This window comes from Cajanus cajan, chromosome 1 (genome assembly GCF_000230855.2).
Source record: "Cajanus cajan strain Asha chromosome 1, NIPB_CcT2T_4, whole genome shotgun sequence".
NCBI lineage: Eukaryota > Viridiplantae > Streptophyta > Magnoliopsida > Fabales > Fabaceae > Cajanus > Cajanus cajan.
Genome location: NC_138517.1, coordinates 5,584,854 through 5,604,439, shown reverse-complemented (window position 1 = coordinate 5,604,439; position 19,586 = coordinate 5,584,854). Strand labels below are relative to the sequence as shown.

The 19,586-nt window shown below is 30.8% G+C and overlaps 1 protein-coding gene across 1 annotated transcript; it reads left to right on the top strand.

The window, feature by feature from the left end:
* Positions 1–447: 447 nt before the first annotated feature.
* LOC109791042 (protein FAR1-RELATED SEQUENCE 5-like) lies at positions 448–9,011 on the top strand. Its single transcript, XM_083071588.1, has 5 exons — positions 448–552; positions 6,110–6,175; positions 6,338–6,433; positions 6,588–7,781; positions 7,869–9,011. The coding sequence occupies exons 1-5, from the start codon at positions 448–450 to the stop codon at positions 9,009–9,011; spliced, it is 2,604 nt and encodes an 867-aa protein (XP_082927714.1).
* The last annotated feature ends 10,575 nt before the right edge of the window (positions 9,012–19,586 follow it).

Here is a 19,586-nt window from a genome sequence, read left to right as displayed (position 1 = left end):
TCTCTAAAAAAACAATGATACATATAGAAATGGGGAGGGTCGGTAGACTTCCCCATGTACACACCCTCACCAGCCTGACAAGGTTCAAGCCGGATCATCCGGGAAATAGAAGGGTCACAAACCCTGCACGACCGCGGGATCCCGTTAACCTCAAGAAAGGATCGAAAAACGCTCTGGGCCCCCGCCATCTCACGCTTGACCCAGTCGTACCCAGGGACGCCTGACTTCAGGCCCTGGGGCGGAGGCAGATCCCTCTTCTCGGCGGCGGCTCTCCCAGTAGCCACCGCCTTACCACGCGCCTTGCCCCGAGAAGGCGCAGAAGAACCGGCACTACTCCCCCCAGCCATGGAAAAAACAAGAAAGACTTGAAGAAGATTGGGGAAGAAGGAAAAAGAAGACTGTAGAAAGGAAGTACCTAGTACTCTCCCTCAGAAAACAACCCTAACAATGACTGGGTTACCGGAAACGACGGTGGAAACGAAGAAAGTGGAGACGGAAGACGAGCAGAAAAGCGAGAGAAACAGCGTGCGCAAGAAGCTGAAAGAGCGAAAAGTGAGTAAAGTGAGAGGTGAAGAGGCACGAGAGAGAGGAAAGAAAGTTTTCCCTCAAAATTCAAAACGGCCATGCCACGTGTCAACCTAAGGGCACGCCTGACAACACACTAATTGCAAAACCATCATTGCATAACCGTCATTTCCCTTAACGCGGGGGGCTAGTGTACTGTCCGTACCGCAAAGCCGAGCTCCGAGCTCAGCATCACAACACAAAATGAGGTCGGGCACGCGCTACGCAACGTCAGCTCGACATTTAAGCAGATCATAACCGATCTCGAGGGATCTCGCTTCAGACGGGATCTATCATTTAATCCTATCATATCCTATCTCAAGCCCAAGGCCCAAAGCAACCCTAATTCACACTAAGGTACGTGCATTACATATACGAGATTCATACTCCCACAAACACTAACTTTAGCATCGGAGTCTCTTTTGCATGTACCACCCCCCATCTTGGAGCACCAACGTACCCGTAAAGGAGGCTCACCGATCTTACCTGGCGGATCAGCTCTACAGCAGATTTTCGGTAAGAACACCAACCAAATTTGTAAGTTTTTTTAGATAACTTTTTCTCAAAACTTAAATAGTTGGACTATCAAAGTATTTCATCAAAATAAATCATGTTAGATATATTTAATTTTTTCCCTTTCAAAAAAATAGTTTATTTTTTATAATTTAATTCTGTTTTCAATATTTAAGTTCAATTTATTTTAAAATAGTTTTGCTCAATTTATTATAGGCCGTTTTAAAAAATCATTCTTTTGAGAATGGAATGAACCAGCCGAAATGTTATTAAAATTTAAACTTAAAATTTGAATGCACATTATTATATTTTATTATAGGATTAAATAAGTTTTAATTCCTAATTTTTTAAAATTTTTATTTTAAATCTTTTTTATTTCGTCAATTTTTAGTTCTTTATTAATATTTTTCACAAATTAGTTTTTAGGACTAAGTATTATTTATTAAGTAATGATGTATGCTAATAAATCATAGATTTGATTATTGATATTTATGTGATTATTAGTAGATATCAAATTATATGATATGTATAATTTTTTATTTGTTGATGGTCAAACATTCTTTTTTGAAAATAAGAAATTTAAGAAATTCACCTACATAAAATTTAAGAAATTTAATTGATGTTTTAATCTAAAATGACTATAAAAATATTAAAAATTGTGAGAAAAATATATTTCATGAATAATTAGAAAATATATATGAAATTAGATTTTTTTTTAAAATTTCATTTTCATCATGTTTATATATAGTCCATTTTATTTGAACTTCAATTGTATTTAATAATTTTTATATAACTAAATTTTATGAGACAAATTTTAAGTCTTGAATCAATAAAAAATATTTTAAAGGATAAAAAATCAAAATAAATTTATAAATAAAATAAAAGATCAAAATTATAAGTTAATCTAATTATTATTATTTTATTAATATTATTTTGACCGTAGTTCAATTATGATTGTTTTTAAATCAGTGCCTAAACTAATCTAGTCTTAAAAACATTGAAAAAAGAAATTCATCTAAGTCCAATTAAAAAACAGTTTAGAAAAACTGAATTGAATTTTTTTTCTAACATTTTTAAAAAAAATTCGAATCCGACTAAACTATTCAAATTAAATTGAACTTTTTTTTCATGGAAAAAATAAGCAACATTAAAAGCAAGAAATTCTTTTATGCATTTATAAAAATAATTCAGTTTTATACCTTGGTTTAGTACAGTTCAATTCTTTTTAAACATTTTTTTATTGTCTGAAATTTATTAAAAATTATAAATGTTCCAAGATTTCACTATTCGTATAATGAATCACTAAATTTTATCATAATGTGTATAATAAAAAAGGTTGAAATATCCTTTTCATTCTTACATTTTGATGAACATATCTGTTATCTATAATTTAAAAAATTCCATTTTAATATATATATATATATATATATATATATATATATATATATCAATTTCATTTATTTTAGTTCCTACAATTTATTTTTATAAGGACTAAAAGAAAACATAAATTATATGCATAAGACTATTAAAAATGTGTTTAATTATAGAGATTAAAAAATAAAATTATGGGGAACTAATATTAAGCCTATAAAAAGTAACTTAATTAAAGAGTGTGTTGCTAACACACTTATTAGGTTAAATATTAAAAGAAATTTATCGATTGTCATGTATAGTCTTACATGATTTGAGCAAATTTGTGTGCACTTTAAAATATATGAATCTTGATTCATGATCGATGAACATCAATAAATGTTATATCCATTTAGTTTTGTAATACTGTGAGTGCAGTAAATTTTTCATTTAAATCGATTTCTATTTTAATTAGGCTTGCTGAATTTAGGAATTTCTAGATGTGTTGTGTAAGTAAAAAATTTAAAATTTTTTAAATTTACTTATAAACTTTTGTTGTATAAACAAGTCTGATCATTTAGGAAATATATAGTATGCAGAACACAAATTAATTTGGTTTTTCTTTTTCTGAATCTACTTCATATTAATGATGCTTTATACTAAAAGAAAAACTTTAAATTGTTCAGTTTTTCTTTAACTTGTTTAATTCCCCCGTAATTTGATGGTTGGATTTTGATTGCAAGCAATTCGATGGCAAAATAAAGTTAAACAAAAATGTTTAATTTCACACATGTTTTCAATAATTAATAACTTTAAATTAATTTAATGTCTTGAAAATTATTATATTAAAGAGTCAAAATGAAGTTACTACTTTATTACAAACAATACACCTAGATACAAGCATATTGATTATATTCAACCACTTGCTAAACCAAGAGATTATACTTTTAAACTATTTTAAAAAAAAGTTACAAAACTCATTTATAGATTTAAACTTATTTATAACTTATAATAAAATTGTGGCCCGGTCGATGAAACTTTGTACTTTAAAGTCGAAAGCCAGTACTACATCTCTAAAGCTTTTATTAATGATCTGTAAATGAGAATGGTTGTTGGCTCATTAATTAAAGCCGAAAAACCTATGCCAGATGGAACTACTACTCTTTCATATCTTGTTTAAGGTTGCTACACACATTAAATGCAAATTTTAAAAAATCTAATAGATGTAATATATTGCAGATATATATGGTCGTGGATATGCCAAATATGACTTTCTATAATTACTACACTTAGTTCTGGTTTTCGTAATATTTTTAAACATTACTTTTCAAATGTGGATCTCCCTTTCATAGATAATATAAGGTTGATTCATATCGTTAATGTTCTTAGCCACTGAACGAACATAAGGTTGATTACCTAATTACGGTCTGCAATTAGGACCTAGCTACTGAAATTGATTTAGAGAGGAGTGAATCTTTTTATTTTTCATAGGTAATATAAATGAATTCGAAGTGTAAGTATGATTCAAGAAATATAATATAAATTTAAATAGTCTTGAACTTGTTTTTAAAGTATCTTGGCATATTGATTTCAGTTCGACTATATTGAATTACAGTGCAACCAGTATGGGTTCAATAATTAGTCTAGTTTTAAAAATAATTAAATCAAGGTTTATATTACAATATATATCATAAAATAAATAATATATAATTAAATATTATATCATACAAAATATTACCTATTAAATAAGACAGTTTCATTATTAATGCATAGTTGTTCAAAAAATATTTTATTTTTAAAGAATGTAAGACATTAAATCGAATTGGAACACTATGATGTTAACATGAACCCATCCTAAAATATTCCTTAGGTCTAATTTTAAAAAGTCGAACTTGTTCAGTTTTCTTCGAGTCAAGTTGGGTTACTGAGTTGGATTAAGTCTTACTTCTATGTGGTTAGGTTGAGTTTTGTTCACCTTTATAAGTGTGTTTAAATGTTCAACTCTTAAACACTTGAGACTACTACATTTTACTAATTCTTTAGTAACATTTATTTATTTACATTTATTAAAATATTATTATAAATTATTTTGCAATTTTTTTTTCTAAGAAATGTTATTATAGATGGAGTAATATTTTTTTTTTATCTTACTATTATTCTTTTTAAATGTTTCTAAAATTAAAATCTCATACAAAATAAAAAAAAATGTCACATAAAGAGTATATTTCTCTAATATCTAATTGTTTTTCAAAATTAAAATCTCACATCGAATAAATGAATGACATATAAAAAGTATACATAATACTTAAGGTAAATAAACTTTGATATTTGATATAAATTGGATGGTGACTAATTAAAAATGTTTTCAACCTTAAATAACTTGTAGGAGACTAAGCTATAAAAAAAGTAATATTGACATTTATATTCAAACTTTTTTATTATTTTATAAAGTCAACTAAAATTTAATGTCATTATTAAAATATGTTACAAAAAAGAAATTGTTGTCGAGAGGCGAATGCACGAATGAGTAACCTGAAACACTGAACAAACATGTAAAATAAATCTCCCTGAGGCACGTGATGGCTTAAGGACTTATCTGCCCCCCAGGATATAACAGGATCTCCTCAAGTATTTGAGGAGCAGACTCTATTTACATGAAAAACTGTCGGACTCTATTTACGTGAAAGACTGTCATTTTGGGCGGATAAGGTTTCCCTTAATTAAAATAATTTAATGTGATCAAAATATCATTTTCGCACGCAGGGAGACAAATTGACAGATTTAAACTACAACGGGCTCACAAGGCCCATTCTTACGTGCACAAGCCCACCACCCATTGCTTGCCCCTTTAAGAGTGTAAGGAGCACTTTGATATATAAAGGCTCTACACTTAAGTGGTTAAGCAATGTGAGACTATTTTCTTTTGAATTATATCATATATAAGTGCAACAAAAATCACATTTGGTAACATTTGAAAAATATTGTCAAATAATGTCACAATCAAGATGCATTATAAAATTTCGTTCAAGACTTTTTTTTTTTTGTTTTTATAAAAATAAAGGACAAAATTTATGCACCATTTTTTAACTATGATTTAGAGTTGAAATTTTATCTTAATAATATACATAAATATATATTATAATAAAATATGTATTAAATATAAATATATAATATTAAAATATAATTATAATTCTAATTAAATAATAATAATAACTTCATTTACGAAATTATCGCTGAGTGTTGTGCTAAAACGATATACACCTTATATAGAAGATTAAATAAATAAATTTACCAATGATTGGTGTCTTTTTGGATGTCTAACCTTTAAGTTGCTCCATGCTTCCCTATATGAAGTTTTAATAATGATTTAGATTTTTTTTGGTACGATACTATTGCCTGCATACATGTTTTGAAAAGGTGACATTATTTGACGGTGAAGTCTCTGATAGTGAAGTTTAGGAAGTGGTCCATCCGTGCAGCATGTTTAGGACCGTAGATATAATATTAAAATATTGAACGGTTGAGATTATGATGTAATGAGTAAAATTTAAGAATTGCAGAGTGGTCCTTGTAATTTGATATTTGTTCGTGTTTTATATGTTTATGAAGGGTTATGGTGTTTTTTAGGGTTTTCCATGATCAGTTAATTTGCGATCAGGTTATTGTGCTGTTTTTGCTGTAGGAGTTCCGATTAGCAGTTGCGATAGGCGGCGGTGTCATTTTGTGGAGAGCATCAACCGGTGGGATCGTTTTTTAGGTTTAACAGGTAATCGATTATGTTTATTTTTGAAAGGTAAAGTGACGCGTACAAAAGGAAGCCGTTATGGAGGTTAACGTTATTTGTTTAATTTGCATTTGATTTTATATGTATGTGCAATCTTGTTGATACATGTGTTGCTGGTGTATACAGTTAATAGAGATATTAACTGGTGTGGAAGTGTTTTCAGGTTCATACATTGATTTATTGGTATTAAACGTGAAAGTAGAATGGAGTTTGACAATCCGAGTATAGAGGTAAGTGACATTTGTGTCATGTTTAGGGTTGTGTCCTTTAATATTGCGTTGTGTCATGTGTGTCATAACTGTGATGATGAAGGTTGATATTGTTTTTAACTTTGTGATGCTCTTAAAAGGTTTAATTGAGGATTAAAATTATTTAGGTGGCAGTAGATAATTGTGAAAGCATAAGTGAAGGAGTAGAAAATATTGAAGGCATAAATGAAGGAGTATTTAATTTTGAAGGAATAAATGAAGGAGAAGATAATATAAATGAGGATGAGGATGAGGATGAGGAAGATGAGAATTTGGTTATTGATTTACAGGAGAATTGTGAAGAAGTGGAAGATGTTGTTAATGAAGGAAGATCTGAGGTTTTTGACAGTGAAAACGGGGTGATAGTTTCTACTTTGGATGATATTTTTAATTTAGATTTGCATTTAAGTCCCCATGAACTCAGGAATGTTGAATTTGTAAGTGTTGAGATGGCTTACTTATTTTATTACTGGTTTGCAAGAGTTAATGGATTTGCCGCAAGAAAGAGCAAGATTTTGAGAAATATTAAGGGGGAAAAATTACAACAAACATTTGTTTGTTTCAAGGAAGGATTTAGAGATAACCGTCGTTTGAACATACAGAATCGAAAGCGAAAGCAAACACCAGTGACAAGGTGCGGATGTGGAGCAAAACTAAGAGTGCATATTGATAGCAGATGTGGGCTATGGTACATTACATATTTTGTGGATGATCACAACCATAGTTTTTTGGAAGATAAGTATTGTAGAATGTTAGCTTCTCATAGAGATATGAGTGAGTTAGATATAATGCAGTTGAATAAAATGAGAAAAGTTGGCATAAGTAGTCCTCAAATTTATGGGTCACTTGCAGATCAGCTTGGAGGGTATAAGAGACTTTCTTTTTGTAAAAAGGACATATACAATCAAATTGGAAGGCAAAGAAGGTTGCAAGGTTTGGATTCAAAATGTGCGTTGGAATTTTTGAATGGTTTAAAACACAATGATCCTTTAATGTATGTTGGTCACACTGTTGATGAGGAAAACAGATTGCAACATTTGTTCTGGTGTGATGGCATGATGCAGATGGATTATGAAGTTTTTGGTGATGTGTTAGCTTTTGATGCAACATATGGGAAAAATAAGTATTTATGTCCTGTAGTTGTATTTTCTGGTGTTAATCATCACAATCATACGATAGTATTTGGGAGTGTTATTGTTTCAAATGAAAGTGAAGAAACATATATTTGGGTACTTGGGCAATTTGTAGAAGCCATGAAAGGAAAGTCACCAATATCTATTATCACTGATGGTGATGTTGCAATGAAAAATGCGATAAGAAAGGTATTTCCTAATTCAAACCATAGATTGTGTGCATGACACTTATTAAGAAATGCGACAACTAACATTAAGAAGCCGACATTTACAAAGGATTTAAGAAAATGCATGTTGGGTGAGTATGAAATTGGTGAATTTCGAAAGAAGTGGTCTGAAATGTTGAACAAGTTTGAGTTGCATGATCATCCTTGGGTTATAGAGTTATTTGAAAAGAGGAAGATGTGGTGTACAGCTTATATTAGAGGGGCTTTCTTTGCTGGTTTTAGGGCAACTTCTCGGTGTGAAGGATTGCATTCTGAGTTGAAAAAATATATTCATCCGAAGATTAATCTGACAGAGTTTGTTGAACAATTTAATCGTCTTGTGAGTTTTATGCGTTATAGGGAAGTTGAAGCTGACTTTGCATCAATTCATGGTGATCCTGTTCCAGAAACAGATTTTCATAACCTTGAGGTATCAGGGGCAAAGTGTTATACGAAAGAAATATTCAAATTATATCGTGATCAGCTTCATAGTTCATGTTTGATGAGGGTGATTGGTTGCAAGCAGACATTTGGTTGTTGTATATACATAGTCAGAAAATATGAAATGATGCACAAAGAATGGCATGTGTCATATCAATCAAGACCGTGTGATTTGAAGTGTTCGTGCTTAAGAATGGAATCAGTCGGCATTCCATGTGATCATATACTTGCAGTGTTGGTTCATCTAAATGTATCAGAGTTACCAAAATGTTTGGTGTTAAAAAGGTGGACTAAGTTGGCGAAGGATGAAGTGAAGGGCAATGTTAGTACACATAGGTGGGACTCTGAGAAAGATGCTAGATACTTGTCATTAATGGAGTATTTTAAAGAGCTTAGTACTTTGGCATGTGAAACATATGATGATTATGTTGATAAAAGGGATAAAGTTGTAAATGAATTAGTTGAAATAAGAGGTAAAAAAGGTCATGAATCCGAAGAAGGCAATGCATTGGGTGATGAATTCAGTGTAGTTATAAGAAATCCTGCCATTGCTAGAAGTAAAGGAAGGTCTGTTGTTGAAGGTTCATGGCGCAAAAGTAGGAAATCAAAAAGGAGTATTAAGTGTAGTTTGTGTAAACAAATAGGTCATAACATGAGAACGTGTCCAAGACAACAAAATTTGGATGATATGGAACAAAGCACAGGTGGAAGTGCCATTGTAAGTATGGTGTTCAGTGTAGAGAATGAGAATAGTGAATTGGTTGCCAACTGACACAATGATGAGTCATAAATGACGATGGTCATATTTATACGAAAAACCAGTTATACGAACAGTCATATGAATACTAGAAGTTGCATCCTTTGTGTTTCCAAGCACTGCATTCCCTTCGATCGACGTCCGTTGGAGTACAACTGTTTATTTTATGTATGCACCTCTTTATATACATTTATCTTTTGTTTTATATTTTAAGTACATTTAAGTGGATGAGGTTGCAGGGTATTCAATATTTAATCAATATATAAGTAAAAAATTTAGAATTGTATATTCCAATAAATACATATTAATATATAAACAAAATGTATACAACGGGTGAATTAAAATAATTTTTTTTATTACTTAGTGAAGTACTGAATGACAATCCCATAAAATTCAGACTTTGAAGACAAAATATACAGAAAATTAGAAGTAATACTTAACATTAAATCAAAATTATAATAATGTTAATTAAAAATATGTTTATTATTTTGTGTTTTAAAATTATTTGGGAAAATGTTACGGAGATTTGTGTCCGAAGACGTACCATTGTTAATAATGAACGTGGGTCCTTAGTCCTTACTGGGATTTAGGCTGCATACGTGTATCAGTTTATGATGTGATTATTACTTTTTACTTCTGAAATCATCATTGCTTCTGGAATGATTCATTGTATTGATACAAACAAATTTGATATCATCTGTCATTCTCCGTGTGGTTCGTAAATGTAAAAACTGCTTTTCTGTCTTTTGTGGTTATTATGATTAATTATTTTACAACTAATTAATACCCATTTTCAATCTTCTGTCATATGCCTTGACTGACTAAGTTGTCTGTCATATGTGGAGAAAATATTTTGTTAAATTTTTTTTATAAATGTATAAACTAGGCAAACTATAAATGAAATTTATGCTAACAAAAACATAAATGAAATTAGAAAACAATTTATAAAATAAATAGTTTAATGTTTATTTGGTTTTTAAATTGTAATTTACATTTGTAGATAAATTATTTTTAAAATGTTGTATAAGAAATGAAAAGTTTAAATTATATTGTACATTTGTACTTGTCGCATAGTAATAATGACAAACAAAGTAATTTTTAACACAATGCAACATGAAAATTGTAACATAATATATGTTGTGACATTTGACAATTTAGTCATTATTAGTATATATATAAAACCTTAAACATATTTTAAAAAACATCAGCAACCAATTATGATATAAATTAATAAATAATACTCTAAAAAAATAAAGCTGTTTTAAATTACGCAATAAGTTAAGAAAATTTTATAAGTAGCGTGAAATTATGATAATTGTTAATAGGGATACTAATAAAAAAACAACAATGTCATAATACAGAACCATGTCATCATAGAGAACCACTTAAATTAAGTGAAACAGTTATAAAAGAAGCATAAAATCAGAAGGCCAACTCAGGCCTCTTAACATGGAGGATCAGGAAGTTCAAGTTTTGAACTTTTTCAATCTTAAGTCTTATGCCTGTGTGGTATCGTTGGCCTTTAATAAGCTGCCCCCATTCCTTCCCAACATAAAACTCCCTTTTGTTTCGCTGTGTTGATGTTTTTTTAATGTCAGCTTGAATCATGTCTCCATCTTCGTTCAGTAAGACACAGAAATTGTATTTATCAATGCCCCAAACATCAAAGTATTTGACCGGAAAATACTGAAAATAAAAATCTAAGTCAATTATTTACATCATTATTTATATTAATTTATGAAAAAAAATTATTTATTAATTTAAAAATAATGATGTCAATCCATACCAAAGGTTGTCTTCCAGTTGCTGCAGCTTTTGTTATACTGTGAAACCAAGGAACAGGATGTCTTGGCATATGATCTGTTGGAAAAGGCAATTGTAGAAGTTGTTCTTCACGTGGTGGTGAATCAGCCTCCGTTAAATCTATAATCTCATTGTCAGGGTGGAGAAGTGGGACATTAACCTTGCTGAGAAAATTAAAAGTGCATATAAATAAAATAAAAAAATAAATAATTAAATAATTTACAAATTAAAGTTAATGAAATATAGGTTTGCAATTATATGTACCTTTTAGAACTGTCGCCAATTTCGTTTTTAATGTTAGGATAGGATATTCCCTCTTCAGCAGCAGTAAAGATCCGCAAGTTAAATTCGTTTGACCCCTTGTACCAAAACTCAGCAATATGTTTTTCTTTTATGCCATAAAAATGTATCATGTCATTTACCCCTTTGTTAAAGATACCAACAGTTTTACATAAATTTTTCAGGTAAACCTTGAAGGAGTTTCCTTGAGGGTCTGTAATGAGACACTCCCCTGGTTCTATTTTACAGATCCAGTATTTGTAAAATTGTGCATTTAAATGGATGCGACCCTAAACAAAAACAAAACAAAAATATGGAAGAACATAACTTCTTAATAGAATTGAAATTTGTTATTTCATTTTATTTAACAAAATTTTTTTACCTTATTTGGGTATACGTCAGATCGGAAGTGTGTTGGTGGGTTTTGGTCATCAACGTCGTTAAAAGAATCCATTATATGTCTTGAACAGGAAGAAAGACAACTAAATTGAAGGGTTTAATTCCACAATCGAATATAAACCCTAAATCGTGGACAAAAAAATAGATAATGCAAAAATAATATATGCAATGTATGAAATGATGATTAAGGATACATGCAATGAAGAACAATGGTTTTATATTTTGTATTACAGAATATAGACCAAGAACAGTCAAATGGACGACTTTAACATGTAAAGTTTTGATTTTTATATTAACTCAAGTATGATAAACATTAAGCCCTAAAAGAAAGGATTTTTTGCCTAAACAACCATAATGAAGATGATGAAGTTAACTAACCAACGATTTTGAAGTTTTTGAGATGACTGTGGCAAGAATATGATTCTTCGAAGAAGATGAAAGGGGCTTGCTGTTGCTGTGTTGTATTTGTTTAGGGTTGAGAAAATGATGAAATGATGCCGCTTTATGTGTCTATTGCCCAGTTTCTGACTACTTTCTGCCTGGTTGGAATTGGAGAAAATTAAAGTGACCGATTGTTTTCCGCCCACGATTTTTGTTTCACAAAATGAAAATCACAACTGTGTAGCTTACCGTATCATAAGCCAAAACCATATCCTGTGGTTAATATTTATTATATTATATTATTATAATTAAACAATACGATTTAAATTTATGATGAATATAATAAAACTTTAGCAATAACAGTTAACAAAATTCGAGATAAAAGGAGAAAAAGCCGTAAACCACTAAAAAAGTTTATTAATTATGAAGCAGTAAGAAAGTTTCGAATAATAACAGTTAACTTCATACATGACAAAGGATTTGATTATTATACTTTTTGTCACAAATAAAACTTAAATGAAATTTAATTGTGTTCCGGCCACAGGGTGCACTAGGGTTTTTTCCTAGGTCAAGCCGTACAGTCAGAGCATTCAAAAAGTGTAATCTGTTTGTTCAACTCTAGGGTTTCGAGTTTTATGGTGAGTTGTTCGTGGGCCTCTTGAACCCCGAGGATCAAGGGATTTTGCCAACCGTTTTCATCGCGTCGACGCGGGATTAGCGGGAACGAACTCAATCGGGGTCTGACCGACAGGGCTTGTACCGAAAGCCCAGCGACATACATGTCGAGCGGTCCCGTTGTAAGCGAGAAGAATCTAGCTTGCCAGGCCAGGTTGGGCCATGACCGAATAGGCTCGCACTGAGCCCTCCCCCAGGTTGATGCCGGAAAGGGGATCGCGGTCGCCTTATTTCCGAGTGTCCCTAAAGGCGAGTGCTTGGAGGCCTAGTCGGGTAATTACCGAGTGTCAGTACGTTAACACTATGACCATTAAGGAGATCAGGTCGATCCATAACCGAGACCGTACAAATTGATAATATAAATGTAATACTTACAATTATTTTATAATGTTGTGTCTTTGGTCCTTCAATCATCCACTTAGCAACGAATACTCCACAATCATTTCTGCAATGTTTATTTGTGGTAACAGAATTTTGATTAATGTATTTATAATATAATAATAACAAATATAAAAATAAATTTATTTAAGACAAACTTAAATAATTCACTTACGATTCAAATAAAAATTATATAATATATATCATGTAGTATTCAAATACCAATTCATAATATGTTTAACCGATGATGTTTAGTATTCAAATACCAATTCATAATATGTTTAGGTGTATGTGTTTAAGGGGGTTAAATATGAGTTTTATATTTAATTAAAGTAAGTCATATTATATGTACTTTTTATTTAACATTAATAGAGTTTAGGTATATTTTTCTAAGGGGTAAAATATGAATACACTATGCTAGTTACTTACAATGATGACTGTAATGTTGCTAATGATGATCAAATGAGTAAAGTTATATGATATGATATGTTTAGGGTTTAGTTAAGATTAATACAGTTTAGGTATGTTTGTGTAACGAGTAAAATATGAATACACTATGCTAGTTACTTACAATGATGACTGATCTAATGTTGACTAATCATGACCAAATGACAAAAGTAAAATGATATCATATATTTAGGGTTTATTTAACATTAATTTATATAAATTACTTCATAACTCAAACGTTATTATTGGTGTTTATTATATATTTAGGGCTTAAGTGCGTAAAATATGTTTATGTTAAAAAATAAGTTTATTTAAATTTTCGAACAGTTAATTAATTTATATAAATAACTTCATAACTCAAACGTTATTATTGGTGTTTATTAAAAAAACTCCGTAATATTGCATTTGAAGTAAATGCAAGGTAATAATATATGCAATGACTTAGAGTATCTCATCCGATATTCAATACTTCGGGTAATTATTGCTTATGGAATTGGAAATTTGTCTTTTGAATAGAAAGGGACATTATGTGTTTTGCACGTTGAAAAAGGTGAGACCCTTTTTTGAATTCTTCCCACAGTAATCATTACTCATTAGTTGTAAAATATATGAGTGACGGTGTATTTGCATGAGAGAGAAAGAAATGTAACATTGTTCCCTTTCATCTGAAATAGAAACGGTTCATGAGGAAAACCATATATGTAAATCCTGTCAACTTTCAAATTAAAAGCAACACTGGTATTTTTTTTCACATTCCGTCTTCCACAACCCAACACCATATATTTCCAGTTCACTTCATCGTTGTCTCATCCAGGTATGTCGCTTTTCAGTTTCATTTTCAAATTTATTTCAACTACACAATCCAACAACATAAATAATTGTTAGTAAATAAATTTATTGGCTCAGATTTTAAAAATGGCATCTTCATCGACATCGGTAAACAATGGCAACTTCAAAAACTGGTTTCAAACTTCCGGTTCAAAATTAACCCCGGGAATCGTAAGTTAATATTATTTGTAATGGTAAGTAGCACTGTTTATAAACAATTTTTTTTTGTAATGCAACTGTTTATATTTGAATATACAGGATTCAATGAAAATATGCAAGTACTTTAACAAATTTTGGGGTCATCATCTGCTGACTGATTTATGCTATGCCATGGATCCGAATGGGAATGTCAGCACACTTGAAATTTGTAAAAGAAAACATAAGCATTGGTTTAGAAGTGGCTGCACTCGTATGGCAAATTTCTATGAAATGAAGACAGTTCATATTATTTTCCTGCACTTTATAGGAAATAATTATTTCCATGTACGTATATACAATGACAAATATGTTGAAATAGATTATCCTATTGCAAACGGATTGATGGACCGAAGTAGTATTGACTTTTCAACCAACTTTTGGCAAACTTTCAAAACCAACCTTAATAAGGACCAGGTACTCATTTTACACTTAATCTTCCATAAATTAAATGTGTGTAGTTTTTTGTATCATTATGTAATTTGATTTGTTTAAATTTGATGTCATATTCATTTATACCAGGATATATTGCCACTTGGAGGAACTTTTAATTTCTTTTCGCAACATAAGATGAATGTTGGCGTTGCGGTGATTAGTGATCCTGCAGGAAATGAATTTTGTTTTCAATTAGAATACGACTCACGTGGAGTTGATTTTCAATTGAGAGGTGCTTTGCAATTGGTACAAAATTATCAGCTTAAACAGAATCATATGCTTTGGATTCATTATGTTGAGCATAATAAGTTCTTAATAAGGGTTTTTTCTCCAAGCAAATTGGAAATTAATTATGATATTCAAAAAGACGAAGAAAATTTACAAGCGTTTATGGTTCAAAAAAGTTGGATCAAAATAATTACTGAGGATGATTTATTTAAATTTCAACCGTTGGTAAGTTTTCTTACTAATTAAGTCCTCAAAATTATTTTAAATAATATTTTATTTGATGACTAATTATAAAATGTTGTTATTGTAGACTATTCCATGTGATGTTGTTAGAGATTTTATCCCAGATGAACAACAAAAAATAGTCATACAAGATGAAGAAGGTAATCAATATTTATGTGAACTTAAGGGAAGTTGTCATAAAAGGTACATGGCTACAGGATGGTATGACTTCGTCTGCGCAAACAACTTTTTGGTGGACGATGTCCTTCAATTTTATTTTACTCATGATCCGAAGATCCTATATGTACAAAAAGGGTAATGGTGTTTGTCTTTATTGCAACAGATACTCTATTACATGACTTTCCTTATGAGTTATAATTTGTAATCATTGACGCTACAATTGTCTTGTTAGTTTATAATGAAGTTGACTGCATTCAATTAACACAAATTATACACAGAATATGTTTATAATTAACCACTGAATTAACACATTCGTCATTTTAAAAAAAAGAAACAAGTTAAATACATACAGCATATTACAAAACATTGTCATAAAAGGAAATAACCACCCCCGATCAAAAACATCAAAAAACAAAGAAATACATTTATGATGTCCTTAACATAGCAGCAAAATATGCAGTCACTACGGCGGAGTAGGATACGTCTTTCAAACAATCATTCTTCTTGTTTTTCCTTCGCAGCTCTCAAATTTGCCATCTGTTCATTTAACATACAAACCTCCATCTCCAGCTCCAAATTTTTATTCATTGTTTTTTCAAGTTGTTCCTCCAGCATTTGAACATTATAGTAGTTGTAGTCACGAATCTTTTTACCCGTTGCTGCTAGTAGTCGACGAATCAATGAAGCCGACACATCTTCTTCAGCATCGTACTCATTTGCTGCAAATTTTCCCAATGAAACCAGGTTCCCAAAATCACCCGTAACCAATGTTCCATAGTACCTACGATACTCAACTCCTTGAACAATTTGTTTTCGCTCCAGTGTGAACATTGGGTCAGGATAACCACGAACAGCACATATGTGAGACAACAATATTCCCATGCTTTGATGAACAAGAAACACCTCACAATTAGTGTCCTCTGCAATATCATGTGGCTTACTACCTAATAACAACAACAAAAAAACAAAAACTAATTAAAAAATTTTAAAATACATATTTATTCATAAATTAATGGAAAAATCAACCTTCTTCGCTACTCGTTGATTCTTTTGGACATTTTCTGTGACCTTTGTTTTTATTTTTTTTGTCTTCAGTGGCTTGTTTGTTGCAGTACATTATCCAAGCGGACCATGCTTCTTCATACGTGGCATATGATTTATGCTTGTTACCCTTGTAGCCACTAACCTGTGCTTCACATTCTTCCCAACAGTAATAAATTCCTGGGTTCCGTCCCTCAAAGACGACATAAACCTTTGGCTGAGAGCTGTTTGAACTCATTTTTTGGCTGTAGAAAGAGGAGGTAGGGATGAACTCAACCTGACAATACACATTACCATTTATAATCAAATTACGACGTTAATAAATAATAATGAAAACATTTATTAATTTATTAATATTGTACAACACGTATATAAAAAAACATAAACCCATATCATTTGATATTTTTTTCTCGCATTTTATTTCGTGAATGAAAAACCAAAACAAAGGTCTACACACTGGACAACGAAATTAAAAGTAATAAACTATTGGAAAACCATTGCCATCTTTCAACTTTGCTAGTCACAGTTCCAATCCACGACTATGTGGTCAGTACTTTCTGCGGATGAAGTTGCCACATAATGATGACAATTAAAATGATTTGATGTCCTCGGGTTGCTGTCCATGTTAAAAAAATATATCTATTGTCTGAAAAAGAAAATTCTTGATCCTCCGAATCCATAGTCCGAAATACATTCCGAATTTAAAAAATATATATTTTAAACTATTAAATATTAAATTAAATAATGATTTTATAATAAATTTATTAAAAATATTAATATTTTAACTTTCGGAGGATGATTCGGAACAAAATTGGGAGGATGTATCATGTCTCCTATTGTATACATGGTAAGTTAATTATATTCACAAGCAAAATGCTGCAACTTAGGTCTCATGTCCTCGGGTTGCTGTCCATGTTCAAAAAATATATCTATTGTACAATAAATGAAATTTGATATTTATTAAAGTAATTTATTTTACTTAAGAACACGGGGTGTTCTGTATTAGGATTGTGTTACTTTTACTTCTGTAGTGTGTTGTGTATCAGATGCTACCTACCCCTTATGCTACTTCGCGCGTTGTGTTCTTATTGCTGCATGAGGTGACTACTCACCACCGTCTGACTTGTGATCAGGGACATGGCGCATCACATCAGTTATGACCAGCCTTTGACCAACCATTCCCATAATGCCGCGTGGACCCAGTGTTTTTTCTAATTTCCAGTTTCTCTATTTATACATCATGCCTCTCATTCTCGGCCCAAGTGTTGATCATTTGCTTTGTGTAAATTCTTTGTTCTCCGCTAGACGTCCTTCCTGTAAGTGTTATTTTCCTATTAATTTATGATTTTATATATCATATTTATATGACAATAATATAAATTATTCATACTTCATATATATCCTTAAAATATCAAATGTGATGTATATGAACTATCTATTAAAATACAATACTATATTTATTATAACCCATATTGTAATAAATTTGGTACTTAATAAATACAATACTATACTTATTATATTATTTTCCAGATATTATAAGTTAAATCATTTTAATTAATAATATTACAATAATATTTGTTTTTTTTTATATTAGAAATGTCTCGTAGAGGAGTGGATTACGTGCCAGACAGCGATGAGGAGCAAGACTTAGTTCGCTCAGAGGAAGAAATCATACATCAACAATTACTATCTCAATGGAGAAGGATTAGGGCAGCTAAGGAAGTTGCTGCCGCTACAGAACAACGGCCATTGTCTCCATTATCACCACCACCGCAGGAACTTGGAGATGACAATGATCACCACACATTTAGGTCATTTAACATACCCACTGTTATTCCTGGACCTGCTGGTATGGTGCAAGCTGAGATCAGGAACAGGCAATCTGATAATCCTTTATCAACACAACAGTTGCAGTCAAATATTCGCCGACTTGCCAACATGGTGTTCAACACTAACCCCTGGCGTTATGCTCTTCATTATGTAAAATCCAGAGGTTTGTTCCATTATTAATGTCTATCTCTTTAAATATTCCAACGTTATTAAAATAATGTGTTGTATCTGTTTATTAACAATAGGACTACCAGAAGTGACCCCATTGATTAACATAGACCATAATTTAGAAAGGGTTGCAACTGTGGTTGCTTTTGTGGACTCCATGACCCCAACAGGCCACGACAATTATACACTTAATTTGAAGGTATCAATACTAAACTTTGGTAAACTTCATTAAATTTATTTCATTTAATAATAACATAATGTTTAATTTAGGACCCAACTGCAACCATTGGGGCAAGCCTACATTACAAAGCAAAGGAGCACCGACAATACGGCGAACACATTGTTGTTGGTTGTGTCTTAGTGCTGAGGGAGGTAATATTTGTGCTATAACAATATATCAAATTTAACTTAATTGTTCAATTTATTTACTTTAAGTTTTGTTCAGATTGTGGTCTTTGCCCCAGGCCGTTTTCGTGGTCCATACTTTTTAAACATAACCAAAAACAATGTGCAACGGGTCAGTATACACAGTCATTTTTAATTTAATAACATTTTTATATTGCATATAAACCAATTAATATTATTTACTAATTGTTTGATCGATGTTTGTTTCAGGTAATTCAAAAGGATATATGACTTAATGATCATAACAATATTGTATTTTAAGTCTATGTTATTTTTTAATATGGATGACTGTTATTAGATATTATATATCATATTATTAAATCATAAATGTCTAATGAATTATATTGTTTAGATTGTTCATTATAAATATGTTAATTTTTATTATTAAAATATTCAATTTCATCATAGTAATCATCTTCATTTGCATTATTTTAAATTAAAATATCAGGTTCTTCATTATTTTTTATATAGTTCTTTATTTTCAAAATTTATAACTTTCGAGTCTAGATTATCTAAATTATAAAATATTCAAGAGAAAAAATTTTCAACAACACCCTTTTGAAACTTCATATATATGAATTTGTTGATTTCTTTCTAAATTTAGATGACCAAAAGGTTTATTCCTATGCAACATGGTCAAAGCAAACTAACTATTTTTTACTTTTATTTCTATTCTCTTAATCGATCTGTTATGCT

Coding starts and splice junctions, on each gene's coding strand:
- LOC109791042 (XM_083071588.1), top strand. CDS start 448: ATGACTGGGTTACCGGAAACGACGGTGGAAACGAAGAAAGTGGAGACG. Junction 6,434..6,587: donor AATGGAGTTTGACAATCCGA/GTATAGAGGTAA, acceptor AAAATTATTTAG/GTGGCAGTAGATAATTGTGA. Junction 7,782..7,868: donor TGAAAAATGCGATAAGAAAG/GTATTTCCTAAT, acceptor ACATTTACAAAG/GATTTAAGAAAATGCATGTT.